The sequence below is a fragment of the Diadema antillarum genome, unplaced genomic scaffold, assembly GCF_040938485.1.
Source record: "Diadema antillarum isolate AM-2024a unplaced genomic scaffold, OU_Dant_1.0 seq00001870_RagTag, whole genome shotgun sequence".
NCBI lineage: Eukaryota > Metazoa > Echinodermata > Echinoidea > Diadematoida > Diadematidae > Diadema > Diadema antillarum.
In genome coordinates this window covers 739,346-766,090 of record NW_027272539.1, presented here as the reverse complement: position 1 = coordinate 766,090, position 26,745 = coordinate 739,346, and the positions used below count along the sequence as shown (strand labels likewise).

Sequence of the window (26,745 nt, the reverse complement as noted above, 5' to 3'; positions counted from 1 at the left end):
ATGATGACATAGGAGCCTCACATATTTCAGAAATGTATCAATGTAATTCATTACAATACCGCATTCTTAACAAGTTCACCTGTGTAGAATTATTTATGCATGCCTTCTTCTGTTATTATGCTTCCTTGAGCCCCAACCCCTACATTGTTGTTGTGAGGCTGCCATGTCATCATCCTTGTTCATTGTGATTTGTTATAAATTTTGAAAACACTCCTATTCCTCGTCCCAATCACTACAAATTCTGAAACTGTGCACCAAGTGTAACCAATTTATAGTTGTTCACATGTAAAAGTCTGAAAATCATCCGGAGGTCTCCTTTAAGGGTTTCGGAATAGCTGCTTTGTGTATATTGTATGTACATTGTTCATACTCTATGTTTGTAATGCCAATCCATACGATTGGAACCAGTACAGTGATCCTTGTGTTCTTTTATTTTCTTTATTTGTGTGTATTTGTCATTCGGATGTCTTAATAATTTTGTTGCATGTCGTTGTTTTAAAAGAGATTGAAAAAGTATGCAACATTCTAGAACGATAATCAAAGAATGGAAGAAAGATATCGGCGGTGGATTGCGGTGAATTGAGGTCTTCATAATCTTGTTCAATCAAAAATTATTATATCAAGAGATGATTGTTTTTTTACCTCGCCAATAAGGGAGCGATGACTGCTATAAGGAAGCAGTCTGGGGACCGACCATGAGGATTAGATGCCTTGAATTGGCAGATTGGGGCGCAACTGGTGGGATCAGTGGACTTGAACAGGGAAACCTTTTGATTGGCATATGGGGGCGACAGTGGGGTTTGGTTCCATTCAATTCTAATGGTCCATGGATATCTTATTACAATTGGATATCCAATGAACAATCGCTTACTATTATGTGTGTGTGTGTGTGTGTTCATGTGTAGAGTGCAGCTCCTCCGAAAGGCCAATTCATGCCATTGAAATGGTTACCCGAAATAAAGTAATAAAGATATGTGAACAGTTAAAGGGGAAGGTGAGCTCACACGCTACATTACAGAGATGACAATTTGTGACTGATTGATTATAGTTATCTTTAAGATATCATAACTTTCTTCGTTTTGATCAGAATATCATCAAACTTATTCTGTCTTGTTCCTCTCATATTTCTGCTTCTATTTACACGAACTTATTTTCAGGATGGGCACCTATACTCTGTACACACGCAAATGCACCTACACCTACACCTTCACACCTAAACACACACAAACACACATACACACACACACACACACACACACAGGCACACACAAACAATACGTCATACACATACTTCCATTTCTACTATTGACCTTTTCCATTTACTCAGTCGTTCATTTATTTATTCATTCATTCATTCTTTTCCATCACTTTCATAACTGTATCACTTTCGAAGACGCTTGGCTAATTCGTCTCTGTGGGCTTGACCCTTGGTGTATGCATTAAAAAAAAATATAGGTTTTTCTTTCTCTCTCTCCCCCTCTCTCTCTTCCTCTTCTCCCTATTTTCTGTTTCCCTTTTTCACAATTGTGCATTTTTTTTTATTCCCGACTTTCTCCGTTTCCCGTACTTTTTGTAGTTGTAAGCTTTTCATCCTCCCTTATTTCCCCCCCCCCCTTCCCTCAGAGGTATACCCACATGATACAAGCATAGTCTTTTGAGTGGGTACCTCCACCTTTTTTCGCAGAGTGTATACAGAGTGTTTGTTTCTTCTTCTTTCTTTTTCTTTTTTTTTTTTGGACTAAACATGTAGACATGAACATGTTGTTATCCCTGTCTGACTATGTATATTATCAACGGTTCGCATGTCAAATGTATCATATTGTTTCTTGTACATTCTGTTGGAAAAAGTGAAAAATAAAGTTTGAGCTTGAATTTGAATTTAGTGCAGAAGGGAATAAGTGTCATGCCTTTCAGTAATGAATGCACGTACTGCATTTCAAATACAGAGTACGAATTACTCACAATGGCATGTTCTGAGATTCGATGATGATAATAATACAAAAAAGATGAAATAAAATACTATGCAGATCACATTTACTTTAGAAGTTGATCAGTGTCACATTACCAGCAAAATTTACATTTAAACGTAAAACGAAAATCATGAGTATTGTTTTCTTGTAAAATTTGTATTCAATCTTTCATATCAAGATTTGATGGCTCATAATTTTCTTTTCACACTACCATTATAGTACAAGTGTATTACTCTTATTTTTAACTTTTGCTTTGTCTTTAGTAGTGATGCATTTGTTCAATATGCTGTGCGGAACCAATAGATGGCGCCCTACAGTTTCTCTTGTCGGGACCGGTGAAGCTGCAGCCTCCAGGTACGCCGCTGAGCAGTGTACTTTAAAGGGAACCCAAACCCAAAGAGCAATGTGGATAGAATGAAAGCAGCAACATTAGTAGAACAGATCCGTTAAAGTTTGAAGAAAATCGGACAATCGATGCAAAAGTTATGAATTTTTAAAGTTTTGGCGTTGGAACCGCTGGATGAGGAGACTACTAGAGGTTATGACGTATTGTGGACAATAATATAAATGAAATACGTATAAAGAAAATTCCACAAAAATTGATTTTTCATGTATCATGAAAGAGCACTTGACTATAACCGCTTTCAGAGTGCAGGGAGAATAATTGCTGCCCTTAGTATGTCGGTATCAAGTTGATGGAATGTGTAATTTTCATGATCTTTTTTTTTTGGGGGGGGGGGGAGGAATTCATATTTTCTTTATATTGCTGTCCTCTCATACATCATACCCCCTAGTAGTCTCTTCATCCAGCAATTCCAACACCAAAACTTTAAAAATTATTATGAGTTATTATTGTTGATAATTACGGTTGGTCAAAGAATGACAGAAAACTAAAAAAAAAATCAACTACGAGGAACGGTTTTGCTCATTTTTACAGACACAACCACTGAATACATACATTGTAGTTACTGTCGTACATCTACCATGACCTTAAAATCAATTGTGACAAATGAAACACAGACACAAGTTTTAATTTTATTGAAAGCCTCTGTATTATTTTATCAAAAAAGTTACTTTAAGTTTGGATACGAAAACAAAACAGTCTGTGACTTTACTTTTACCCTTTTCTAAAAGCATATTATGTACAATATAATGAGACATAAACTCACATACTTAGAATGACAGAGTGAAAAAAAAATAAAAACACATAAATTGTACTTCATCAAATAAGTACGTGGCAAAGTGTAAAAACTTTAAGACATGATGGTTTTTCAAACTTTTGCTCAAGGTATCAAAAGTACCTTAGATTCATGCCAAACATGTATCAACAGTCTTTCTTATGCCTATTATACTTCAGCAGCAAGAACATGGACGAACGAAACCAATGATTCTAAATACCTGTAAGTTTTCCTTTCCTTTTAAAGCTTATTTCAGCACATTAGCAGTATTCCTTCTTTAAACTTTGTGCTAAGTAATAGCCACCCCCCCCCCTTCACAAAATGAAAAAAAATAAACACAACAACAAACGTAGGAACAAAACAAAAACAAACAAACGTAGGAACAACAAAAAACTTAAAATCTCTCATGCAAAGACTATCAAATTTGAGTTTATCATTATGAAGAAGATCTAAAACAGTAGTTTACATAAAGAACACACGAGATTAGACCTACAGAATCATATGATAGTGTTAGCTGTACATGTTCTCTCCCTGTACACTGTAACAACGCTAGTAATAAGAAACCATTAACGCCCAGTACTTTAGCTTTAGACACCACTCCAAAACATCTATTTCTTCAAAGGGAAAAGTGTTTTAATGGTTTTTTTTTTTGTCTGTTTGCAAATAAAAAGAACTGACTTTTCACAACAGCATGGTTTATAAGACGATAGTGCCTGTCTTCAAGTAGCGTCTGCAAATCGAACATCCCTGATAATGATTGAAAATGACTACAGAGTTTAACTATACTCCCCGAAATTAGGTAAAATAATAAATGAAGAAAGCTGAAGGTGCTGGTAAACTTCCACTTTTATGGCCTACTAGTAGTCATAATTGCCTCAGCTCTTTACAAAGGCGGCTAATATCTACAAAAATGCAGCTACAGTCTTTGTTTGTTTTTATATACAAGCAAGTTTCGGATGTGCATATTTTTTTTTGTGAATAAACGTTTATGCCAATATTACAAACCTGATTCTGCTCTACAAACCCATGTTAACGAATACGCAGTAGTTACAACATCACCTCAGGTTCCTGGAAAAACTACGGTAAGGCACAACATACAGCATAATATGAAAGAGACGCAGAACGTCCAAAATTACACTACAAAGCCTATTGAGACAAATGACTGCAGCCCCCTCTATCGACAGATCCGGTTCCATGTTGCCATCACACGACAGGTCCTGACCTCCACCTGGTGCACAGGGTCGTGACCTTCTTACGCCTGCACGCGTCCGTCCTTGATACCCTTGACCTCGCGGTGGAGTTGGCACTGCGCGCACGGCCCGCAGAAAGTGGACGTGCAGCAGTCGTTCATCAGTGTACCCTACGCGCACATGGGGAATGAAACAATAATGACCAAACTTAGAACCAAGTTTTATTTCTGTAGTTTACGGGGAGGCGGGTATTGGGAGGAAGTACTAGGTGTAGGGGGAGGGGGTGGGGAGGGGTGTTTGGGGTTTGGAAGATTCATGGTGTTAAAATGAAGTAAAGAGTCAATTGTGAGTCGCCTTTGCAAAAGGCTAGGAAAATAGGGGAAAAGCTACGGATAATTTTAACCAAAGCTTCGATACAGTAAAAATTTCTTAGGGCCACAATGTCGTGTCATGAACATTATGTTTATAATGTTCTATGGCATGCCTCATGCTGACAAAACTCCATTTCCTTTCCCGAGCAAAAATCATACAGTGATGGGAGTGGGGTTTCTAATGAAAATAGAAACTGACAATTCTTATGCTGGGGAAAACAAGCTTCAGTGATGACTGTGTATACGACCATAACATTTCCGCATACTTGTAGTGCACTGCATCAATATTTACAGAAACAGGAAGAAAAACACATAAAAGCAGACACATTATACAAACAGAACAGGCAAACGAGAGTCTTTTGCATCATAACTATGCTGGAGTCATGTTTAACTCTCTAGCTGTATGCATTGAGTCCAGATTTGCACAGAAAGGTGTAGTACATGTAAACGTTAAACTTCATTGTCGAAGGTCCGTGGCACACATGCAGGGCACACAATAGATTACGAGATTGTATCTATCATGAATTACAGTAAAGGTAATTACTATGAAGTCGAACTGACTGTGGGTATGCTAAAAAAGTGAAAAAAAAGATTGAATTTTGTCATGTCAATATTATCAATCATTTTCGCATGTTGTGTGTGTGTCTTATTTTATACTTAAACATAATATGCATTTAGTGATTCATAATGACACGAATAATGTCCTATCAAACCTACGTCTGTAATTGGTCTTGACGAAAAATAGTCATTCCTCAACACTTCAAAGTTACAATCATGCAAAAAGAGGTGATGATTTCAAATCGAAAGTGACGAAGACGTCATGCCTACTTCAGATGGTCAGATTACGTCATGTAAACTGACCAATAGAAATCATAAGGAATGAAAAAAAAAATAAAAACACATTCGTCGTGGTACCTCTATATTAATGGTGGGAAGATGAAATGAAATGAAATTTGCCTTTGAAAATACGTAACATTATCTTGGAACAACAACAAGAAAAACAAAATATGACGTACCTGCACGTTGTGTCGTCCACGGTGAAGCGCCCTCATCGATAGGAGTGGGGCAGGCAGACACACGGCCGTGCAACAGTTCTCGTTCATATCAGTAGCCACACAGCAAAGATGGCACGGCTCGAAGAAAAAGCCCAGAAGACCTGGTACCAAATGAGATAGACACAAAAAACGAACAAATTAAAGCAGAGTAAAAGTGAGTTTTGCAAAATATAGAATTTGTTAACCACGTACTACAGGAGGTTACGATATAGGCCTATTAACTCGTTAATTGAGGGATGAAAAGGTCTAAATAGCCACACTGTTTTTCTCTTTGTTTTCTTTTTTTCTCGCAAAAGTTATTTTATTGCTTGTGTTATTTGTATACCATAACTATAGAAATGATTTATATTTGTATGCCAATAGTTGAAATCAATAAACATATTAAAAAACAATAATAAATTGGAAGGACGTTCTATGTAAGGAGGTCGAAGGTTTACCATCATACTACAAGACACCTGATACAACAAAGAGCTGATTTTGATGGTCCCAATATACATTTTTAACGAGGTTACACTGTCCTGCCAATCAGATTTTAAATTGGAATATTTTGTCTCCCCTTTCCTTTTGCAGGAAATGCCCAAATATCTAACACTAAATGAGTGTTGAAAAAACTATAAAGAACACCTCGCTACAGAATTGAAACTACCGGAGTTTTGAAACAAGATCCGATCGTTTCTACTCACAGAATGTTTTGCAACTCATGTTGCCAAACATTAGCTAGAAACGATGCTCACTACCTCACTGGTAATAGGTTTAGGACCAAAAATATCATAACAACTAATTAAGAGTTCATGGTCGATATCAACCATTTCACCTCTCAAAACCATCATGATGCAAAAGTGCAAAAAGTTGTTGCTGTTGTTGTTGGTGGTGGTGGTTGTTTTAAGATTTCATGTAAAAAAAAAAACGGGTAAGTTTCGGGGAAATCTGTCAATTGCGACTTGGGATGCAATGGTATCAGCAAGCTGTTGTTGATGTTGTAGATTCTAATCATCACTACTTCTGAGGAAACTGTCAAAATAAATGATGACTATCTCTCTTAGAACCCCGATACAGGTCCAAGCGCAATGAATCACACCACGTGTTACGTTCTAGAGTCTGCTGTTATATTTTTTTCCCCTGCAGACAGTGGGGCGTCGGCACATCGAAACTGCATAGATACCAGCCTGCATGAGCTGGCTGTGCTCACGCATTCACATTTTTTTTTTTTGTCCTTCCACAAAGTCAAAACAAAAACACACTATGATATCATTATTGGCAAAATGTCAGATTTTAAGCGTCATTTCTCGATAGGACAATAATGGTATGAGACCCTACACAATTCCAGGCTAAGCGCCAAATAAACAATCATACGTGCGTGTTCACAGTGGAGAGCTGCGATGGCCGTAATGTTGATAATTGCTTCACCTACAGAAATGGCGCAATATCTTATTAATGACGTCACAATCACTTGGAATATCCAGACAAATGTGTTCAGTGTTTAATCACGCGTGACAGGTCCGTGCTTGACACTTTTTTTTACTAACACTGTAGGTTACAATCCACTTCGCAGCAGATCACAAACAGGACTGCAAACGAGATTAACTGAAACTACGAGAAATAAAGTGAACCGATCCTAAGATTTAGTCGTACTCATTAATTTTGCCTCTGCAACTGTCTTTGTGCCGTAGTAATTTGGAAAAGAAGTGAGCGAAAAACAATAACAACAAAACAACACAAGAACAAACAGACGAACAAACATACAATGAACATATTAAGATAATCATACAATACTAGGTACTGGGTCCTAACTATTTTTAGCACATGGGAAGAATAATAGTGAAACACTCACAAATACTAACAGTGAACAAGTTAATATTCAAGAGTAAGAATTCTATGTACAATTTTTAGTGATTGTTAAAACTATCAAACAACAATCTAATTAGTCAATGTACATCTTGAATTCTCAGTACCTCCAGTATACAAATCTAAGCGTTTTAGTGTCAATCCAACTGTAACAATTGATATATTTATCCAGGACACATATTACGTTTGTTTTGTTTTTTTTTTTAATTAGGTGATGCAAGTTTATCCTTTCCCATCTTTTTACGTATCACTGTAATAACATTTAATAGTTCCGGTGGCAGCAGTATACTCGTAGTGTACTTACACACAGGGATGTCACTGAAGCAGTCAAAAAGACTCGTGCTCCAATCACGCGGGACACCACGGGGCATCAGCGGGTTCGACGTCGTGGTCATCTGCCAGTTCGAAAGAAAAGGGGGAGGGGAAAATCAGGTAAAACAACGACACAAAATTCACACTAAAGGAGAATGCTATTCTGATATTGAGGGGATGGCATAGTTTTGGTTGAGATGGGTCTCCAGGTTTTCAACCTTCGTTGTGAGAGATAAAGACAAACCTCTTATGAAAAAATTATGAAAAGCATACAATTCCAAAAGAATTTCAAAATTGGTATTGAAATCGCCGAGATATCGAGAACAAAGCGATCCTAACAAAAGCACTGGTGTGACCTACCTTTTATTAGGATTGCATTGTGTTACTTTATTTTGGATATCTCAGCCATTTCGAAACCGATTTTCAACAAATAAGTTTTAAATTCCTGTCAGAATATTGCATGTTCTTTAACATTTTATAAGGTGGTTTCTAAGCTGAATCCTCATCTCAACCAATACGATCCCTTGAAGTTACCTGATATATAAATGAAAAGATGTAAATCGGAAGTAGACCAGTGAAATATCAGGAAAACGGACACACCCAAAAAAAGTTATGAATTGACTGTCACAGTTTAGAAAGCAAGACAAGATGGCAATTTTGAGTAACGTAGCTGTTGAGCAGCGATCTATTCTGCCTGTATACCAAAGTTTGATTTTTCTCAAGAGAAATATTTTGTTCCCATCTGTTCTTGGTACATGTATAATTAGAATAAAAATATTTGTTTGCAAAAACCGATAAGTCCATTTTTGAAGATTTTGAAGTACGATCTCTGTCATAAAGTACAAAAAAAAACCTTTCAAATGATATATTGGTCACTAATTATAAAGGTATATTTTTGAAGTTATGGTCAAAAGAAGCAAAAATTTTCTTATTATTCTCTTTATTTTTCTTGACCTTTAATCGCAAATATCTCCATTTGACAAATATGGACTTATCGGTTTTTGCAAACAAACTCTTCATTTCATGAACATAAAAATTAGTGATGGTTTTGTGTAGAAAAGTTACGGAGAGCTGCTCAATACGTAGGTGTAAGTCACACCTCCCAAGTCACACAGTTGCCAATTTTCTTACTCCCTAGATTTCGTTACCTCATAACCTTTTAGCTTAATCATTTCAAGCTTAATCGCTTGCGATAGTGGTCTCCTGCATTCAATGATCTCTGTTATTAACTGAAAAATACTGTATATTCTATTCTATGTTTTTGTGTATAATATACACTCCTCAATGCAATCACCTATGTGTATCTATTTGTGTACTGTTATCGATTTATTTCACTGAACTTGCTATTCTTTGTCTTTGTACTTTTTGAAATTTGTATTTAAATTGTATCTGACTGAATGCAGAAATAAATTAAAAAAAAAATCAAATCAAATCAAAAATAACCTTTTAGTGTATCAGGGTATACTGTCTGATTTCTCCCCAAAAGAAATCGTTGATCTACTATGATGATTAGTATCTTTTTTTTCGGTCTTCATGCAAAGCAGCATAATATCTGGATAGGCCTTTCCCTTAAGTATAAGAAGAACTATCAAAGCATCTGTATATCTAAGGAAGACACTTTATCCACATATCTATCTACCCATGGTGCAAAAAGCAGCTGCACGTTTTACGAACATTATAGGCTGCTGCGTCATGCCAACTTGGGCAGAGCAGGGAGGTGGGACGGCAGAGTAAATAAATTTAAAGAATAGCGAATGTCTGCAAATTCACAACTGGAACTTTTCGATTGTGTGGACGTGGACGCCTTTCTCGTAAAGGAGCGGTTCCAAATTGCTGCGAGTCCACTTGTTATCTCCGCGGTGTTATCACCCATTTCGATTTTTTAGTGCACGCCGTTCACGACGTACTGCTATGACGTCATGGCCACTTCCCATCCAGCAAAAAATATTCGCCAGCGGGCTATATAGCAATAATTGGTGCGCCACGCGATGACGTCACTCATGTCCCGAATCTAGGGGGACGTGAAATCCGTGGAAGACGCGTTCTCGATTCTGGCGTTGGACGTGCTGGAGAACCTGGAGCAAGCGCAGTTGTATTCCCTCGATAAGGGTTATCGCAAGGGACACCGCAGACCTGAACTTACCTGAATCACCTGGCCGGCTACTGGCTGTTGCATCACAACGGTTGTTGTCATGGTGATAAGTCTGTGAGATGGACAGAAGAGGGGGGTGGGGGGAGAGAACAACAACAACAAAAACAACTTAGATGAAGTTTTTGACATCGATTCAGATTTCTCCTATATGATCGTGTATGTGAATTTATTGGATGCATTGTGAAAAAAAAAGAAGCTAAACATTTTAAATCTACCACTTCCCTATCTCATTTGTACCCTCCAAACAATAAATATACTCATTACATTGAACAATGTTCAAAAACCTTGAAACCGCACTTCCCCTGGTCATCTCATCTTAACCCTGTAAAACACACACACACACACACACACACACACACACACATATATATATATATATATATATATATATATATATATATACATATATATATATAATTATATGTATATATATATATATATATATATATATATATATATGGATTCATATTCTATTACATAAATTTATACCCAATGAAAAAAAAAAAAACAAGGATGAATCATCGGAACGGTGGCAAAAAAGGAGTCCAATTAATCAGCCTTTGAACAGACGTCATTGATATTCCGTACGATTCAAAAGCCGCTCCACTTTTTACACATTTTTGTTGAATACAAGATGTTGAACTGGTATCTGTGATTCTATTAACGGACAAGAAGGGTATATCATATAAAATACGTGGATAAACCTACTGCGCCTCCTTTAATAAGAAGAGTTTCTCTTATTTGTGTGAGTGCAGAATGGATGATACAGAAACTGGGCCCCGTTGCATAAAAGTTACTATTGTGGTAACTTTGCCATCCAGTGGTAACTACCATGGTAACAATACTCAACAGCCAATCAAAATCAAGAATTCCATGGAAGTTACCACTGGATGGCAAAGTTACAATAATAGTAACTTTTATGCAACGGGCCCCTGGTTTTGCTAAACAGTATTATAATTGTTATAATCTGCAGGTCTTGGATTTATATTTGAAAGCGCTCTGCGTCACGTTAGCTTGAATGGACGCTATTCATATATCATTATAGTATCCTAACCAGGAAGTATAAGTCCTTGCATTTGTGCGAGAATAATTTTGTTGCTCACGTACAAACGTCACAAGAGGATTTTTTTTTCAATTAGTGTGCGAGAAAGACGTTACAGAAACTCTAGGTACTACATGTTAAACTTCAGGAATATTCTGGGCAGGTAAACATAATTCTACCGCCCCCCCCCCCCCCCCCCCAAAAAAAAAAAAAAGGAGAAGTAAGAATCTATGAGCAAAACAGTCAAAATTTGATGAAAATTGGATAAACATTAGTTGAAATTACCGAAACTTGTATAGAGTTCGTAACTTCCTTGGTTTTCATACGATTATGATCAAATTTTCACTGTTTGTGCTCGGCAACCTAAAAACTTCTCTGCCACTGCTCTGTACTATAACAAAGCGTATCTTATGGGCAGAATTGTTATTGTCCGATTTTTTTTCTAGGTTTTACTGCGTGTTTCAGTTTTGTTTCGATTGGTTTTTCTCTTCACTCACGGAAATCGCACTTCACGTTTGAGAGAGTTTCCCCCATGTAAGTGTTATCGAGTGCTTCTCTGAAACCAAAGTACTTTGATGGACAGTGATTAAATCTTGCCCTGAAACAACAGACGCCCTCCAACCTTTTCTTCCAGTGTAGCCTGGAATAATGTACACGCTTGATGGCATTTATAAACACTAGTGACTGGGAAAGAGTCTATAGTTTCGGGGCGTCGCGGCAGAGGTCACATAGCTCCGCTTCCCCGGGGTCAACCGTCTTAAAGGTCGGGCTTATGTACCTCCATATCCCCACTCATCAGTAATGTAAACTTGCCCGAAAACACACGCAGGGAGTGGTGGGGGGGGGGGCGCTCTTTCAGGTCCCTGGTAAAACAAATCCCCCGCCTCCGCACGCACACACGCAAGTTATCGCATGTTATACGCTAAAACAGAACAAAACAAAACAAGAACCGGGCGTTGCTGGAGAAATGCTTCTAAACCCAACCATCACCACCTGCAATAAGAGATGAAACATGAAAGAGCATGGAATTCCACGTGGAATTCAACGTTTATTTGATGAAAATTGATTTTGAAGTGCATGGCCGAGATATCCAAAACAGAGCGATTCTTATACAGTGTGAGACCCACACTTTATTAGGATCGCTTTGTTTTACTTTGTTTTTAGATGTTTCAGTTATTTCAAACCCGAATCTCATCAAATAGACTTTGAATTCCTCTTAAAATGGTACGCTCTGTACTATTTCGTAAGTGTTTTCTTGGTACATGATGTATCTCGCTAAAAGTTAAAAGCCCACTTCTCATCTCCACCAATACTGTACCATCCCTTTAAGTTACATGCTCTCAGCTTTTAGAGTTTTAATGTTTTTTTTTTCCCCAGAATAGTTTATTTCCACAAACACGCATAATACACACCCTGGCCTATTGTGTGTGTGTGTGCGCGCGCGCAGGGAGGTGAGCTAAGGGTGTATGTGTGAGAGTGTATGTGTGAGGGTGTGTGTGTGTGTGAGTGTGTGTGTGCGTGTGTGTGTGCGTGTGTGTGTGCGTGTATGTGTGTAATAACATAACATGACTTAGTCTTATACCTATGCTACGGCATAGAGGAATCGGAAATAAAGTAGTCCTATGTATCGCTCTGGAGTGAAGGACGATAATCTGTCACGATTGTGTTGCAACTTGTTATTCTTTTCTTCTCTCAACCCCCCCCCCCCCCCCCCTCGACTACCGATCACTTTCTCCCTCTCTCTCTTTCGTGTCTCGGGGGTGGGCGGGGGTGACAAGGATCTACATACAGTATACAGGATATGATCAAGGTTAGTTAGTTTGTGGTCGATTGCAACACGGACAGTAATCGGTTAGTTGCAGATCATTTTAGCACGCAGGAAGCGTTGACGAGCTCATGATAGAAGAAAAAAGTGCAGATGACAGGACAGGAAACTGGTACACAAGCACATAAATGCAAATTTCATTTATAGCTTTCTGAACCCTTTGATTTTTGGTTTGGTTTCTCTTGTAAAAGGGACTGTACAGTTCTGGTTGAGGCGAGGATTTAGCTTTTAACGTGTTGTGAGATAGGCCTATTCAGAAACCACTCTATGAGATGTCAAAGAGCATGCAATTCTAAGGGGAATCAAAAGTTCGTTTGATGAAAATCGGTTTTGAAGTGGCTGAGATATAGCCAAAAACAAGGTGAAACAAAGAGATCCTAATAAAAGGCGTGGCCTGTCGCCTTTTATTATAATCTTCTCTATTTTCTTTTGTATCTCAGCCAAACCAATTTTCATCAAATAAACGTTGAATCAATGTTATCAATATAATGCTCTTTCACATTTGAGGCTTCTCATTATCTCATCTAGGAATGTTATAAACCTGAATCCTCACTTCAACCAGTACTGCACAGTCCCTTTAAGGTTTAATCGTTGTTCTTGTTAAGGGTGGAGGGTAGTCTGGCTTCCAGACCCTCTGCCTGTCATGTACTACATGTATTTCGCTATTCAGGATATTGACGCCCTCAACGTCCAAAACTAGTATAGTTTAAGGTGGTTTTTGCCTTCGGCAAAGGCGGCGACGACGAAGTCAACGCGGTGGAGTCCATTTGGCAAAGGGTCTCTTGAAACCGAAACGTTCTTAAGAGACGTAAAACTCTTGGTTGGTTTGCTGTTTTTTCTTTCTTTCTTTCTTTCTTTGTACGAGGGATGTGAGCAAGAAAATATATAGGGAATTCCATAAAAAAATCGAGTTTTTATAAAAATTACACATTCCATCAACATGATACTGACATAGTTAGGGGGAGCAATTATTCCCCCCGTTTTCTGAAAGCGGTTAGTCAAGTGCTCTTTCATTATGGTAGAAAATTGAATTTTGTGGACTTTTCTTTATATTGTCGTCCACACATACGTCGTAACCTCTAGTAGTCTCCTCATCTAGCAGCTTCAACACCAAAACTTTAAAAATTCATGACTACTTTAGTATTGCATCGATTGTCCGATTTTCCTAAAACTTGCACTGATGTGTTCTACTTAATGTTGCTGCTTTCACTCAGTCCACATTGCTCTTTGGGTTTGGGTTTCCTTTAATCAATAAACAAAGGCCTATATTCATTTGGGTTTCTTTCTCATTTTGTTTTTGAATGACAATGTGAGTGCAGAAATGTGTTTTGTGGAGGTTCCACTTGGTGGTACGTGACAATGTAAATACCTGACAATACATATATGTGGGAGTGTCTGTTTTCAATGTCAAATCACACAAAAACTAAAGCACATAAACCTCTCGTGTGTACCAATCTATGTAGGTGTACTGCGACTTATGATAATTAGGTTTGGATATACAGAGCAGTGTGGTTCCTTCCTGTTCGTCTATCATTGTTTCAAGTTTTGATATGGCAATCAATTATTGTGCGTTATACGGATCAACGCATCATTTTGTGTGCCAGTTAAATTTCCGGTTCCCTCGAGGCCTATATGAAAATCTGCGGAAGCCATCAGATCGTACAGAATGGTTTATCACTTGCGGGGTCAAATCAAAATAGCAAAATATGCACCCAAAGAGGTAGGCCTATCTCCTCAGTGTAGAGCACCGAATCACTCATAGAGACCCTATGCATTTTGGAATCTGCATACACAATGAGCAAAGTCAAAGCTGACTCAAGGCATAAAGGTTTCATGAAAATCGAACGCGACATAAGAAAACTTTCGGGACTGTAATGGTCTACATGTTACTATGCGAAGCCGGGATCTTAGCAGGTGTGACGTAACGTCCCTGGTCTTAGTGATGTTACCATGGTAACGGTTCCACAAGTCTCCCTTCGGGTTGACCTGTATACATGATACCCATCTTCAAATCATTCAAAATCTTCACTGAATTTCAGCTTCCATTTGGGGTTTGGACATGACAAGAAAACCCATTCACATTGCACGTCATTCACAAGTACCAATCACATTATTTTTTTTTTAGTTGCTTATAACAGTTATACAAGAGTTATACCTGAAAAAAGGCATGATTTTCATATTTGTGTGTGTGTGTGTGTTCTAATTTGATAAGTGAGAGAATTGTGACTTTGTAATGTCATTTTCTGGGGGAGCTCAGGTATAGTATGCCGGAATATAGATTCAATTATCACTGTGGTCATGCACCATCGATTTCACTGTTCGGTGAAAATAATGTTGAAACTTTGGCATTCCATTAGGCCCATTATGTCTCATTCCATCTTTCTATCTTTCTTTTTCTTTCTTTCTTTTTTTCTCCTTCTCTCCCTCTCTTCCTTCTTTCCTCTATGTTTCACAAAAGACACGGCTCCGCATGGCCAATTCTCTTACAAATGAAAATATGCGGGAAGCCAGAGATGTTAACTGTGTTATAGGAAACAGTTATATGCAAATAGTTTCCACATGTTCAAACACAAATTCTTCGCTTTTCATTCCCCCCCCCCCCCCCCCCCCCCGGTTTCCTTTGTGATGCACCCACGCATCCTGGTTATAATGGTTAGAGCTTATTGTGATTTCTTTGTCCTTTTATTTCCGCCCAAGTTCATCTGTATAATTTAAGTTTGCACAAGGGAGGCGGCACCGCCCTTGCAGTGTACGTTTGCCCCAATCTGCTTCGTTTTCAATGCACAGGTGTTCGCTATATTATACTGAGGATAAAATGAGAATATTATCACGTATCTTGTCGATGCACAGCGTACATGTGTAACCCAGGGTGGTCTCACCGCCCTGATACAACAGGATGCACGCTACACACTATGGAATTGGGATGTAGTATGTATGGGCGCAGACAATAAAATCATGTTATATATATAGTTCGTGAACGAAAAATACATAATTTACCGCATCGAACAAATACACAAACACGCACAAACACACAGTAACAGCAGCAACAACAAATGAAATACCGGAATATTGAATATGTCTTAAAGATTGTCATTTATTTATATACATATATATATATATATATATATATATATATATATATATATATATATATTTGGCCTATAGACCTATCATTTTTTTAAATCAAAGTCAAATAATTCTCATCATACGTACAATGTACTCTGCTTTATGATTTTAAACGTATGTTGACATCTCATCCCTATATTCACTTTGTAATAACCCTTGTGCTATTGATTATCTAATAGATAAGCAGGGGAAAATAACTTGAACCTGCTCATGAACTATGGAGTGATGCTGGATTATGACACTGCGTAAGTGCGTTTGCCTTGAGAAGTGTTAGGGTTCCAGTATATATACAATGCGATGGTCACAAAAAACGAACTTTGGTATAGAAATCCCCTCTGTGCCAGAGACTTTGGAGAGAGTAATCAAATTATGGGGGTTTCTGTACCAAAGTACGCAACAGGTTAATGCGTGTTAATGGTAATCATCACTACATAATGTATCATACAACTAAAGGCGAGTGATGTGATAGGTATAGAAAGCTTATCAGTCTACCTTATCATAAAGCATTCCGTCCAAATCAGCCTGCACTATCTTCATCCGTTCCGCCCCCCCCCCCCCCCCCCCAGTCGGCCCCGCCTACCTTTCCCAACCCTCTGCTTGTCTGAACCTGCCATTATTCACCGGTCCTCTAACGAGTCTGAAATTTCACTTGTTTTTTTTTTTCTTTGCGACCCACTTTAGGATTTCCGCCGAAACACCAGCCAATGCAATATCCGTGTGTTGAAAGATTGCAACATCGCCACGAAATTATCTGAGTATGTAATATCAGCGATGAAAAGTTTCCAATGCTTTTTTTTTTTTCAAGAGAGACAGATTTTTACCGTACAATAAAAATGAATGAATAGTAAATAATGTGAAAAAGAATACCTGGTGGTTGACAAATTTTTCCAATCACACGAAATTATTTCTATTCACAGGAGTGAAAAGGATAATTATGTAATAACATCTTAGAAGGGATGTGTCTTATTCTTTTTAAAATTTTCACTGATCTGCTTCTTTGATTTTTCTGTTTTATACAAAGCCATACCAGGATGGAATTTCGCTCTGATAAAACAAGGATCATGATAGGCCTACACTATAAGCAATACACTTTGATTATCATTATTCTCGGTAAAGTGGCCAAACACACAAAACCGATTGATATGAGGGGTTATCACGTAAATCATATTGTAGTGAAGTCTATACGGAACAGAGAAACGACTTTGACCACTATATGAGATTATGCCATTAAGTCAAGCAACATGACAGTTATCTATGAAAATTTTAATCGTACTGCCAAGCTATTTAGAAAAACATCCACAGAAATAATACTATGGTAAATCCGGTCACCTGTACTACAGCTGTATGTATACTAAGAAAAGTTAGGACCCACCTTTCTTTAGGACAATACATTGTACTTCATTTTCGTTATTTTCTACATATCAGGTATTTCAAAACCAATTTTCATTAAAGAAACTAATTCCTCTTAGTTGAAATATGAATTCCCCATCTTAACCAAAACTATGCCATCCCTATTAATATAATTATGGAATTCTATACGGATCAAAGGAAACAACACACTGCGTCTTCGAGACATTTTGAAACCTCAAATCCCATACCAGCTCTCTAACCTTACAGTAAAAAACAAACACACGTAAACAAAGTCATGCGTGAATACTACACCCACATTATTGCAAGTATAAAAGGATCGTAATTGCCCATACCAGGGAGGTGACCTCCCTGCCCATACGTTGCGTACCAGCTGACCCGGTATAGCCGTTGTATTAATTCCTTGTGGTTGCTAATTCACCGACAGAAAAAAACTATAATGTAATATACTATAATGACACCGCATGGTGTTGATTTGATACTGCTGGTGTTAATGTCAATGGAACACCCGTCCAGCTTCAATTATGAGACCACACCAACTGGTGTTACTATGGTGTAGAAGTGTTCACACCTTTCTTTTTTTTAAAATCAAGTACTTTATCGGAAAATTCTTTATTGTCTTGTTGAAGTTCAAAATCAACATGAAGAACAGTAACTAAGAAACTATTCCAAAAACAATTTTAAATTTTTAAATGACACCCGGAGGTGTCAATTTAGCACCATAAATGAGCACCGGAAATTAAACACCAGCTCGGTGTTTCATATTTTTCATATTTTTTGCAGTGATATAGCTTCGGCTGAGTTGGCAATTCATGTTCTAAGTTTTTACGAGATAATTAAAAACTTCATAGGCCTATATGAAATATCAAAAAGCATACAATTCTAAGACGAATTCAAAGTTTACATGACGAAAATTGGTCTTAAATGCCTGATATATCTAGAAACAAGGTCCGAATTAAAGGTGGGACCCAACTTTTAATAATTATAGGACCTATTTGTTTTACTTTTTTTATATATCTCAGCCATTTCAAAACGCGTTTCGTCAAATAAGCTGTGAATACCTCTGAGAATTGACTGGTTCACAATCATACAAGCATGATTTTTGCACCTCTAAATTCTTTTTTCTTCTCAGCTGAGGCATATAACTTTGTATTTTTGCCGGTATGAATGTATATATCTTAATCTGTATCATTTATCCTCCGCAAAGTCGAATGTATGATACATGTATTATGTTTATGATATAATTCCTGATTTATCTGTTTTCATTCTTTTTTTTTCAACAAAACATGATATGTTTTGTTGAAAAAAAAGAATGAAAACAAATAAATTGAATTGAATTGAGTACCTCTACGAATTCAGTGGTTTTCAATTACACACGCAAGCATATTAGTTCCCCTTTCATTTTTTTTTCTCAACTGAAGCATAACTTTGTATTTTAGCCGGTATATGTATATCCTTCATCCTTCGCAAAGTCGAATTAGGCCCTATAATATGCTTAAGATATAATTCCTGATTTAGTCTGTATTGTGTTTTGTTGGAAAAAAAATGAAACAAATTTATCGAATTGAATTGCTCTTTAATTAAAGGACAAGTTCACCTTCATAGACATGTGCGTTGAGTGAATGCAGCAATATTAGTAGAAGACATCACTGAGAGTTTGAGGAAAATCGGACAATCCGTTCGAAAGTTATGAATTTTTGAAGTTTCTGCTCAGTCACGGCTGGATGAAAAGACTAAGTAAGCTTGTGATGTCACATGAGTACAACAATATAAAGAAAGAATAAAGAAAATTCAACATATTTCCATTTTTCTCGCATAACAAAAGAACACTCGACTTCTCTCTTTCAGAAGGCAGGGGGAATAATATTACCCTTAACATACGTCAGTAGCAAGTCGAAGAAATGTGCACTTTATTCAAAAAGTAAAGTTTTGTGAAATTCTCTTTTTATTTTCCTTATTATAGTTGTACGCATGTGACATCATACACTGACGATAGTAGTCTTCTCATCCAGCAGTGACTGCGCAGATACTTAAAATATTCATAACTTTTGAACGGATTGTCCGATTTTCCTCAAACTTTCACTGATGTGTTCTACCAATATTGCTGTGTTCTCTCAATCCCAATGTATATGAAGGTGGACTTGTCCTTTAATATTCCATATAATTGGTTTCTGTATCTCGTAAACAAAGTTGAAACCTAAATCACCATCCCAACTGAAACTACTATCCCTTTAAGAGTGCGTGCCGAGTAGATCACCCCTATCAGGTTTTTCTATACAAATGCTCGTGCAGAATCAAAAGCCACTGATGAGAAGCTTGGCGCCACGTCACAAAGAAACAAAACAAAAGCACACACACACACACACACACACACACACACACACACGCACACACACACAAACTTATTTGTTGTTTCTACGCTGCTAGTACAAAGTTAAAACTTATATTCAGAGGTTTCTTGCTAGATGCTTGTATAGCTATGGTATAATGATCGTGAAATATAAACCCAAGTTTGTGAGTTTAAACTTTTCTCATCATGCAAAGATAGAAAGCCTTGATCCGCTACTTACAGCGGTTAGTGAACTTAGTGCAGAGTTAAAGGAAACCAATACCCAAAGAGCAATGTGGCTTGAGTGACAGCAGCGAGATTATTGGAACACATCAGTGAAAGTTTGAGGACAATATAAAATGATGGTACAGTTTCGGTTGAGATGGGGCTTCAGGTCTTCAACGTTTTTGATGATTCTTTTTTTTTCATAATAATAAGAAACGTTTTATGACCTATGGAAGAGCATTATAGGTCTAAGAGGAATTCAAAGTGTATTTGTTTAAAATCAGTTTCTGAGTGGCTGAGATATCCAAAACGAAGCAATCCTAATAAAAGCTGGTTTTGTTTGTTGATATCTCAGCCATTTCAAAGCCCTTTTGCAGGGGCGGATCCAGGAATTCTGTAAAGGGGGAGGGGGCTAACTAATATTTCTGGTGCCACTTCCGGGTTTCATTTCATTTTTTTTTCTTTTTATTTCTTTTGTGTTTAACAAAAATTAAAGGGGGCGTGCGCCGGTTGCGCCCCCCTCTGGATCCGCCACTGTTTTTTTATCAAATAAACTTTAAATTTCTTCTAGAATCACAAAATGCTCGTATATTACAAAAAGTGGTTTCTAGTAGCTTGCAAAAAGTTTACAGCTGAATCCTCAAGTCAACCGATACCAGTACCATTCTTTTAATATTCCTAATCAGTAGTTTGTCAGTTGCATGCGCAGTGATTTATAAACAAACAAACAAACAAACAAACAAAAGAAAACAAAAGAGTTCTCCTTCACGTTTTGTAATGTAACGCATATTTGGCGTCCTATACTGTATACTTACTTCCTAATGAAATCTGGCGTGAGTTAACAAGCAGGTAATGTGTAAATGTACTTTGGTTTCCTCTCTGAAGGAACCATGTAGCCTTTTGTCAAGGCCCTCTCTCTGTATGATGGCTTTGACGAGCGATCGAATCAAACTCAGTACGTGAGCTCGCTTCGTTTGCTCTCATACGCTCACCACAATACAGGGAGACGGCCTTGTTTAAAGGCTATGGGAACCATGCAATTTCGACACCGACCTCTACTAAGGACAAGGTCTATATATACCAGCATGGACCAGGGAGGTGACCTCCCTGCTGCCCTGCATGGACCTAGGTCCATGTGAGCCGAGGTCACGCCGGAAGGAGATACAGGCGACGTCTTCCCTTGGCACAGTGCCAGCATTTCAAAGCAACAGGTGAATAATACATGCATTTGATCGGTGAAAGTTGAGCTAAATCGGACAACCCGCCAAACAATTTCGGATATTTAAAGGTTTGCTAAAAGAGATGATAGAGTTTGAGACCTGGGTTCAGGTTCCTACTTTCTTTTTCTTTCTTTTTTCTTCCTTTGAGATAATGAGAAACTTCTCATAAAATTTGAAAGTGCACGTAATTCTAAGATAAATTCAATGTTTATATGAGGAAAATTGGTTATGAAATGGCCTAGATATCCAAAATAAAGCATCTAAATAAAACATGGGACTCACCTTTCAAGGAGATCGCTTTATTTGACTTTGTTTTTGGATATCTCAGCCATTTCAAACCGATTTTTCATCAAATAAACTTTGAGTTCTTGTTAGAATGGCAAGTTCTGTAATATTTTGATCAGTGGTTTCTCCTTATCACGCAAAAAAAAAAACAAATAAAAGTTCAATCCTCTCCACCAATCAAAAGTCTCCACCAATACTATACCTTCCCTTTAAACGGCATTTACTCTACCATCGACACATAAGGCGGATACTCACTTTTCGTTAAAAGTAATAGAACATTCCCACCAAAACTTCAACCAAAACAATGGAAATCCAGCCATAATATTATGTTGCACGATATTAGCGGATTTCCATTGATGTTAATGCTTTCAATCTGTGGCATTATGTACAAGGAGAACACAAACTATGATTCAACAATTCATCAAAATCGACGACAAATTGAATTAAATCTGATTTGCTTTTCCTCGAAGACAGATTGCTGAATGACAACATCGCATTTTGTGATACGGCTTTCGAATGATGCAGCTAGTTTCGTTTCCAAACATTTCAAAATGTTAGACTTGGATGATTGGATCAATTTGCGAACTGTAATGGAGTAATAAAGTGGAGAGATTCATGAAGTCAGTAAGTATATATAATATACATAGAGCTCCTATAGTAGCTCCATGGGTTTCATAGGCGTGGGGGCGTGGGAAGGAATGCTACGTGCTATCGACACGACGGCTATATGGCGTAAGCAGTGGCGCATGTAAAATCGCTTTCTATCAAAACATACGCGTGTGAGTTAGGAAAACAAGACTAAAGAAATACGAGATGTATTCCTGTGTGTATGCTAAGACACACGAATGTGAAGTGGACAGTTCGAAGTTGGCTAGCAAAATACATACAATGGAAAACAGCGACACGTTGCCATCTAAGCTGTCCTTTCTAAATCACTCCGTTTCCCATACCCCAGCTTCCCCCTTTGCTATTTATATAGGCCTATATGTACATGTACATCTATCTATCTATTTATCTATCTATATCCCCCTATCTATTTATCTATCTATAAAATCTATCTATATCTATCTATCTATATCTATCTATCTATCTATCTATATTCCCCTATTTATCTATATATCTATCAATTTATCAATCCATCTATCTAATTACATCCCCTATCTATCTATCTATCCATCTATCTACATCCCTTATCTATCTATCTATCTATATTTCTATATCCATCTATCTACCTATACCTACCTATCTATCTACCTATCTACCTATCTACATATCTATCTATCTAACTATCTACCTCTCTCTCTCTCTCTCTCTCTCTCTTCGTATGTTATCATAATATCTATAACCGTGTCCTTGAATAATTTCCTGCTATGGTTTGGGAGTTGTATAGGCTTCGTTGTAATAAGCTTGTTTTGTGTTTCGCTGTGTAAACGCGTCCGAGACTGATATACTCAACAATATTGGCATGAACACCTACATGTAAACCCTGACACACTTCACCTCACCATTAGCCTACACGTCACATTCGCTAATTACCAGCAGTGCTGAAGACAACATTGGCCTATGATTGCATGTTGTGATATTGGAAAACTGATATTGGATTTATGAGACTTTCATCGCGAATGGGTGGACCATTAAAACGTAAGCTGTGATGGCCAACGCCCGACAGACACAAGTTTTCAGTGGAATACGATTTAATAATCTTGGCGTGAAATACGAATTATCGCTTTGTTTAACGAGCATCACATTTTTCTTTTCTTTTCTTTTTTTTTTTTTTTGGGGGGGGGGGGGGTTCTGAATAAAGTCAACAAACTTTTTGATGAGGCTACATACCTGAATAACCCATCCGTGGACTCCGCCTTTTATCGTGAAACCACAATAACAAATCTGCCAATATTTCACTCCAAATTTGGCGTTACCGGTCTTTTTGTTAGACATTCCTTCCTTATTTTTTCAAAATAACCTTCTGCACGAAAAAAAAAAATGGCACAGATATTTAATCGGGTAAACTTGTCTGTGGTAATTTAAAATCATTGTTCCCAATCGTCACCCTCTTATACTAGTATTCATTTTCGCGTTTCCGCTTGATCTGAACTGATGTGCTCAAGTCCCTAAGGTGGTTTCCAATTCGCAAGGCGGATCATTATCTTCACAGTCCAGGGAGGGCATGATATATCATACGAGTGGTCTCTTCCGGTTGAAATGGTTCTGTTTATTGTACCGGTGACTTTGGACAGTGTGTAGGCAGGGCTCCACACTAACTTTTTTGCTTGGTGGCCCGATGGGGCCACCAAAATCGTCAAGTTCAAATTTTTGGTGGCCCGAGAGAAAAATTTGGTGGCCCGAAAAAAAACAATAAAAAACATTAAAAGTGCTTTTTTTTTTTTTAATGAGTCAAAAATTAAAGTTTTATCATAGTCAAGGAAGTTTGACTTATACCCTCATAAATAAACCTTATCACTCATTTAGTCCTTTCCATCCATCCTTTAAAGAAATTGAACTGCTAATTTCTGGCGCAAAAAGTTACGAATTTATTGACATACTTTTCAAAAAATTTGGGTGGCCCGAGGCGGGCCACCAAATTTGCCCTTTTTTTTAAATTTGGTGGCCCGACTTTCATTTTTGGTGGCCCCGGACCACCGGGCCACCGTTAGTGTCGAGCCCTGGTGTAGGCACTTAACTTGCTGTGAGGGTTTTCTAGGCTAATCGGCACTTCAAAGCACATGAAGAAGAGTTGCATATTTTGGAGGATTGTCGATTGCTTTTCCCATCACCATCAGACAGAAGAGAGAGGGGCAAAATTGAGAAAGAAAAAAGAAGAAGAAAAAGAAGAAGACGAGAGGGAGCTGCCTGTGTTTCCGTGAAAGCGCGTGTGTGTATGCCCAGGGAGGTGAGCTGGTATGCCTGATATATTATGCCTAACTGCGACCGCCCCGGGGTTAGCCTGATTATACAAGTTTTAAGTATTAAAGGGAACATATAGTTTTGGTCAAGACCTAAGTCTAGATTTCTAACATTTTTGAACGAGATAACGTGAGAAACCTCTCATGAAATATGAAAGAACATGTAATTCCAAGTGGAACTTAATGTTCATTCGATGAAAATTGGTTTTGAAATGGCTGAGATACCAAAAACGGAGCAATCCTAATAAAAGGTGGGACCCACCTTTTATTGCACTCGCTTTGTTTTACTTCGGTGTGTTTTTTTTTTTTTTGGATGTCTCAACCATTTCAAAACCGATATTCATCAACTTAATAAGCTTTGATTTCATTTTAAAATGGTATGCTCTGTACTATGTCGTACTAGTAAGTGGTTTCTTGGTGTCTCGCAAAAAGTTAAAAGCCCAATCCTCATCTCCACCAATACGCTATACCATCCCTTTAAACGCCAATCCTCATCTCCACCAAATACTATACCATTCCTTTCAACGCCCAATCCTCATCTCCACCAATACTATAAAGTGAAGCAAGTTTGATGCAGCGCAGCAAAGTGGAAATTCCTGCACCTCCCGGTTTTAGCTCTGATAGAGCAACACGCCCAAATCCCCCATGCACGATATCGCGATAGACCCGACTGTTGTCCATGGAGCTGCAACAGTATAGCGCCATGGTTACACACTGGAGCAATGGAGGCCTCCTCCTATACTCCACACAAGTCTGTTGCTTTTATACTGGCCTTGTGTCAGGCCGCTTTGCTAGGTTTAGGTGAGAAAAACCACAGCTGGTGCAAGTCATGGTCGTGCAATAATATATCCCATGTCTACCACATTGATAGACCAGCCAGATCAATATTGATCATCGTCACCGTCAAGCAGTCACTTTCTCACTTTCTGGGTACAAAAATTGCCCGCCAACCGTTTCTATACAAGTTATTACTTTTCAATTTCAAGTTAAAATAGTGGAGATGAAAATGTAAGATGAGACGTACAAAAAACAGGCACACAAAAATATACAAATTATACATTATTCACACATAAGGCAATGCTATGCACTTATGCAATCATATCAAGATTTGTATACAACCACAACTACACATAATAGTTATAGAGGTACACACTAACATATTCCCAGCAGACTCAGCTCACAGACACATGCATTTTGATGGTTGGAAGATGACATTATGGAAACGGACGGAAAAGTTTGCTGTCAAAGATTGAGGAACTTGAGAGCCCAGGCCCAGGTGGTTTTACTTTACTTGTTGACCGAAAGATCGGTTTTATCTTGTCGTCAGGGATAATATATTCCGCAGAGACTAGTATAATCTTGCTTCACTCACGGAATCCCCTCCTCTACCATTGTGTCTATATACGGAGGAGAGTAACTAAGAGTCAAGAAAATGATAAAAGACTCCTCCGGAGCTACGCTACATGGTGGTGTATATGGGGGGAACATGCCGCACAATTTGGGCGGCTGGAGGATCATGGAGGGAGAGCTCAGAGGGTTGGGAAGACCTCACAGTCATGGCCCCACCCATGATGAAAGAGGAGAAAAATGCAGAGCAGAGTGGTGGGGAGGGATTTTTTAGTGTGGGGCCAGATACAGCACATAGTACGGAACAAGACTGTCACGAGTGAAGCTGAGAGGAGGTATTGAACTTTACCTTTCTTTAGCTGCAGAGCGTCAAAGGAGAGAGTAAGTGGCAATACACACCTTGATGAAGGCAAGAACTTACGACAGGGGGCTGCGCTTTCGACGATCACCAAAAACAAACTGCTGGACTCGTACTAGCACGCCTGCGCGTTTGTGTGGATGCATGGAGGTATACAACACTACTCAAAACTGTCAGCGCACTTTGTGTCCGCACAGCACACGCAGTCTCAGCTGCAACAACGCGGGAACAACGATGTTGTTGTTCTTTTGTTTTTTCTCCTTTCACACATATTCCGGAGTTGACTGATAATTATCATGCTCTTGTAGCACACGGCCTAGGCAAGGACATGTTATTGAGACACAGCGCTGCGTACTGATCACCATTGTTTTCTGTCCAACTTTCCTAATCTGTTGATTCGATGTGATGTGATTAGATTTCTTTTCTTTCTTCTCTTTTCATTTCATTTTATTTCATTTTATTTCAGTTCATCTCATTTCTTTATGACACGGCTTTACAATTGCACCAGTTTTCATCTATTTCATCAAATACTGTATACACAAAAATATTATGGCACTGCACCGCTGTGTGGTTATTTTGAACAATTTAACAGTTTCGTTGGATACAGTACTACATCTAGTAATACAACCACCTGCGTTACATAT

The 26,745-nt window shown here is 38.1% G+C and overlaps 1 protein-coding gene across 1 annotated transcript; it reads right to left on the bottom strand.

Moving 5' to 3' along the window:
- Nucleotides 1-2,997: 2,997 nt before the first annotated feature.
- On the bottom strand, nucleotides 2,998-26,226 carry LOC139712880 (cornifelin-like). The gene is made up of 5 exons (XM_071624660.1): nucleotides 26,093-26,226; nucleotides 10,065-10,125; nucleotides 7,914-8,004; nucleotides 5,726-5,865; nucleotides 2,998-4,508 (listed from the first exon to the last, which is right to left on the bottom strand). The coding sequence occupies exons 2-5, from the start codon at nucleotides 10,113-10,115 to the stop codon at nucleotides 4,401-4,403; spliced, it is 390 nt and encodes a 129-aa protein (XP_071480761.1). The 5' UTR covers nucleotides 10,116-10,125; nucleotides 26,093-26,226; the 3' UTR covers nucleotides 2,998-4,400.
- Between the last annotated feature and the right edge of the window lie 519 nt (nucleotides 26,227-26,745).

Coding starts and splice junctions, on each gene's coding strand:
- LOC139712880 (XM_071624660.1), bottom strand. CDS start 10,115: ATGACAACAACCGTTGTGATGCAACAGCCAGTAGCCGGCCAGGTGATT. Junction 5,866..7,913: donor CTTCAGTGACATCCCTGTGT/GTAAGTACACTA, acceptor ATTTGGTACCAG/GTCTTCTGGGCTTTTTCTTC. Junction 4,509..5,725: donor GTGGACGACACAACGTGCAG/GTACGTCATATT, acceptor ATGTGCGCGTAG/GGTACACTGATGAACGACTG.